Source organism: the organism of the source record quoted next, unplaced genomic scaffold (genome assembly GCF_019419815.1).
Source record: "Pyrus x bretschneideri cultivar Hongxiangsu unplaced genomic scaffold, Pyrus_bretschneideri_v1 Contig26, whole genome shotgun sequence".
Classification (NCBI taxonomy): Eukaryota; Viridiplantae; Streptophyta; class Magnoliopsida; order Rosales; family Rosaceae; genus Pyrus; species Pyrus x bretschneideri.
In genome coordinates this window covers 1,475,411-1,480,145 of record NW_025999568.1, presented here as the reverse complement: position 1 = coordinate 1,480,145, position 4,735 = coordinate 1,475,411, and the positions used below count along the sequence as shown (strand labels likewise).

The 4,735-nt window shown below is 37.7% G+C and overlaps 1 protein-coding gene across 1 annotated transcript; it reads left to right on the top strand.

The window, feature by feature from the left end:
- The first annotated feature begins 594 nt into the window (after positions 1-594).
- On the top strand, positions 595-2,303 carry LOC125478679 (late embryogenesis abundant protein 7-like). Its single transcript, XM_048587083.1, has 3 exons — positions 595-781; positions 1,013-1,201; positions 1,559-2,303. The coding sequence occupies exons 1-3, from the start codon at positions 719-721 to the stop codon at positions 1,712-1,714; spliced, it is 408 nt and encodes a 135-aa protein (XP_048443040.1). The 5' UTR covers positions 595-718; the 3' UTR covers positions 1,715-2,303.
- Positions 2,304-4,735: the final 2,432 nt, after the last annotated feature.

Sequence of the window (4,735 nt, the reverse complement as noted above, 5' to 3'; positions counted from 1 at the left end):
TTCATATGTTACGTACGCATGTGAAAGATGCATAGTTAATTAAGCTAGTATCAGCCAAAATGTTAGAGAGGAAACTAATTAGTGATTTGTATGGTTTAAGCATGTATATATCAGCCAAAAAGTTAGTTCAATTAAGTTTATCATTAAGCTATGAATTATCATTTTGGTGTCACGGCTCACAAGAAAGTAATGTACCCAATGTGATAGCTATCATATAGAAAATAAACTAGATAGTGCTCAATCAACTAAATGTGATTTGAAAAGGATAAAAAAAAAACTAAATCTGGGAGTAGTACAGAAAAAGAATGACTAAAATTGAAAATAAAAGATCTAATAGCTGTAATAATTTAATCTACGACTAAAACACTTGTACACCCGTACTAGCCAAAATTATTATCGGATCCGATATAGATCAGCAAGACAAAAGAACCAGTGATTTCTTAAGGTATTTAAAGCTTTAATTTACCCGGAGTCTATGCCAAGGGACTCTCTTTCTTGACTAAGACAAGCCAAACTTGTTTGAAACATTCCTACATCAATACATGCCACAACTATGCTAGAGAATACACGCAAAAATTGGGATAGGAACAAGGAAGTACCAAGAACAGGAGACTTTCCACAAACCTATATATAGTTTTCAAATGGAACCGCTTTTGCATCCTACATTCTTCATCTGAAATTTGATTCATTTTCATCGAAGAAAAAACTAAGCACAAAAATGGCAAGCCACCAAAATCAGGATTTGAGTCACAAAGCTGGCGAGTTGACTGGTCAAGCTCAGGTATATATGGCTGTTTTATTTCTTATATTCTATTTTCAGCGCAGCGAGGAGATTTGAACTCGAGTGCAAAGGGGAAGCACATGCACTCTAGCAAAATGTAGCGATGCCCATGTTTGCAGCAACTGTTAATTATTGTAATTAATAATGTTGAATTTGATTTGGTTATAATGTAATCAACTTTCACTTATCAAGTTAATAAGCTGTTTCATTTCCGATCCACACCTTGTACAGGTTAAGAAGGATGAGTTTCTAAACCAGGCATCGGGTGCAGCTCAGTCTGCCCAAAACCAGGCATCAAAATTATCCCAGTCTGCCCAAAACAAGGCATCTGATGCATCTCAGTCCGCCCAGAACAAGGCATCTGATGCTTCTCATACTGGCCAAGACATCAAGGACCAAGCAACCCACCTCCTTCAACAGGCATGCAACCACTTCCTGCCATCTCCTTCATCATTATTCAATTTTTCATAGATAATATATTTCTTATTAGATATCTAGTAAAGAATTACTTAAACTTCACTTAACATAAGTCAATTTGATTAGTATCAATTCATCACTCATTTTTGTTAACTAGTAAGATAAAAGCTAGTGCTTTCCACCCTTCTTGTTAGGTAACTGCTATTACGTACACTCGATCCGCTATTGGTCTTCTGCACTCCAAATTCAGTACTTTTATTTTTAGTTTTAAATATTCATGGAATGAGTGAATAGCATTGGTCCTTCTCTTGTACTATATACACATGTTACAATGCATGTACTATATGTATTTGATTGCAGACAAGTGAGCAAGTTAGAAACATGGCTCAAGGAGCAGCTGATGCAGTCAAGAACACATTGGGAATGAATAGCCCTAACGACCCAAGCAACCAAACCAATACCCCAAGCACCCATACCAACCCAAACAACCCAAGCAACCCGAGCACTAGGATTTGAAGATAGTTCTCTTTCTTCAACGATTGCTCTGCCTTCAGTTTCAACAAATTAAAGCTCCTATGACCTGCTGTCCTGGCGGTTAGCTAGCCATCCGAGCTCTATGGAAATGGCAATAGTTTGTTTTCTTTCATATGCAAAATATTGTATTTTTGTTCCCTTGTTTTTTTTTTTTTTTCTTTTTTTGTTTGGTAAATAAAGGAAGACATGCTTATTTCCCCTTGTTAATTAACAGTGTTGTGGAAATGGACTAATACTAAGAAAGTGTGTTTTATCTCAAAACCTTACTTGTTCTCTCTAATTTGCATCATCTCTATAGCCTCTAAGTTTTCACCCTTTAAACTGTCTAAGAGTTCCACCAAAAAAAGAAATTGCCTAAGCGCGTCACAACACACACCATATATACATACCATATGTTCATTGCTTAGACTATATCTGTGGGACCATGATTTTCTTGGCCTATGACGCACGACGAGAAGGACCGGAATGCCCAAGCCCCATGGAGCGTAGTCCGGCAAGCTGGCTTTGGTCTAGGGTTGGGCATTCAAAAAAAGAAACCGACTGAACCTCCAAATTGCACCGGCGGCTTGGTTTGGTTTGGTTTTTTTTTATTTTTTTATTTTTTTATTTTTATTTTTAGTGTTTAAACTAAACCGCACAAACCTTAATTAGTTTGGCAAGCAGTTCCCAAAATTCTTAGGATACGGTTAACCAAACCGACCCACATATTTATTTTAATTTTTAATCTTAATTAATACATGTAGTAATATAAATAATTAATTATTTACGAGTTACTGTATATCCACCACATAAAAACAAAACATGATTAATTTAAGAGTCACTTTTCCTTTCATTCAAACAGCAAACAACAAAAAGGAAAGGTAACCTTTATGTGCCTAAAAAGCGTAGAGGAATGAATTATGAAAGGCATTTTGATGCCTTTTGTGATTATTAAATGCAAAGGAGAGATTTGACCAAAAAAATGCACAGGAGAGAGATGAGGGCCACACCTTCGGGGGAGAGCATTCAACTCTTCCATTTGGAAAAGAGAGCAATCGGGTCTCCCATTCTGGGAGATAGAAGCAGACACGGAGTGTGAGAAAAACAAGAGGCACCATTTGGAGAAGGTAGCAGCTACTCTTTGGTGTGCTCTCCTCAGGCTACATCATTTGTGTTTTCCTTTGAGCAATCATTCATATTGGTGTTACGTTCTATAGCTTTTGGGAAATGAATTTGTTATGTATTTTTGTCTTCACCCAAATAGAAAACCGATCCAAACCAACTCGTCACTGCCAGTTAATCGATCTTATCGGTTTTAATAACCCAGTTTGGTCGATTTTGGTTTACAATTTTGACCTAACCGACTAGGTTTGTTTGGTTTCAGTTTTGGCCCAAAACTGACCCAACCAACCGACGTCTACCCCTACTTTGGTCTATTAAAGATGTTACTTGTCTACCCTAATTAAAGTCAAATTAGGTTATCTTGGAGATTAGGCAACATAATCAAAATTCTAGGAGGGTTAGGTATCTTATCCTAGATTTCCTCCAAAATAGTCTCCTGATTTGATGAAAATTACTTTCCGTACAAGTACACTCAAGATTCCTATAAATACACTAGCCATGGTATTTATTGAAGAAGGACATCTACATCGACTCTCTCTTAGACTCACTCAAGACGACACACATATTCTCTCTATGCCTAACATAGTCCGAACTCCGTTGTCTACATGAACACATGTTCATGGAGAACTCATCTCTTAAACACCTTGCCATAGGCTATTCGTCAAGGATGGTTCATGCCATTCTTTCTTAGAACTACACTTGTGGCTTGATCATCCTTCTAGAGATATGTAGACAGCCCTATTCGGATTCAACTACACTCCCTAATCAACTTCATTCTCCTCTCATTGGAGATCATGGGCTAGTCCGACTTGATTTTACCTGTGTTTGCGAATGTGCGTGAATTTGATTCCAACAAGGAAAACCTCCTAACTAGATCAGTTTACCGTAAGCAATAACAAAAGCGAACGCAACAATGTTTCATGATTGATTGAAAGATCATAAGGCCTTTATAGCACCAGAAGTCTTCCTCATGCTGCCAAAAGTATAGATAAATGACAATACATCGAGGGCAACGCAATCAGCCCCAAAAAGATAAGAGTTTATTCGCTATACGTTTATATTCCCATGAAAGAAAATTATGTCGATCGAAAGAAGTCGTGTTAATCTCTGCTGGTCATTATTTTGATTGTAGGAAAAATCAATGGCCCATAACATCCAAGAGTCATCCACTTTCGTTTGCTATTACACACTATCAACAGCAAGAAAGAAAAATAAACTGCACATCCTCAATTTGCTGTTCATGCGACAACGTCTGTGGCATAAGACGAGATATAGCGGTGTCGCGAAGGCCGCTATTTCAATGAAGAGATGAGGTCATGCGCAGTGTCCCACATAATGGTGAAAGGAAAGAAAAAGCTTCTTGTAACAAGTTTCCAAGATAAACTTGGAAGGATGGCAGCGCACATTCAAGTCAAAGGCCTTATTATTATGGGCTTTACTAGGTTGTGTCAATTGAAGATTCGCAAAATTAACCACCGCATTGTTGTTAGTTACCAATGGGCTCCGGTATGACAAAGGATGAAAGAAATGTATCATAGTGAACATAAAGATAGGAGCTTTGACATCATGCCGATTAAGATCCACAAGGGTGTTTCTGGACTCCATGCCGAGATGTTCAAGCTATTATTAACTATTTTTGGACCGCATGCCGAGGCAACAAGCTATTATCAACTATTCTGGTTGAGCAGTAATTCCGACAACAATACAACTGCTCTGAGAGCATGGCAAATTTCCAACACGTGAAGAAATTTCTGGACAAGTGTATTTATACTGTGTGGAGAAAGACCTTTTTAGGATGGATCCTAGTTCTGAATCCTAGAGGATATCTAGAAGTAGATATTGTTCCCTCTTAGGAGTTATGATTACTTGCGACGCATGTTAATTCCTAGATCGTAGGAACCC

Coding starts and splice junctions, on each gene's coding strand:
- LOC125478679 (XM_048587083.1), top strand. CDS start 719: ATGGCAAGCCACCAAAATCAGGATTTGAGTCACAAAGCTGGCGAGTTG. Junction 782..1,012: donor AGTTGACTGGTCAAGCTCAG/GTATATATGGCT, acceptor CACCTTGTACAG/GTTAAGAAGGATGAGTTTCT. Junction 1,202..1,558: donor CAACCCACCTCCTTCAACAG/GCATGCAACCAC, acceptor ATTTGATTGCAG/ACAAGTGAGCAAGTTAGAAA.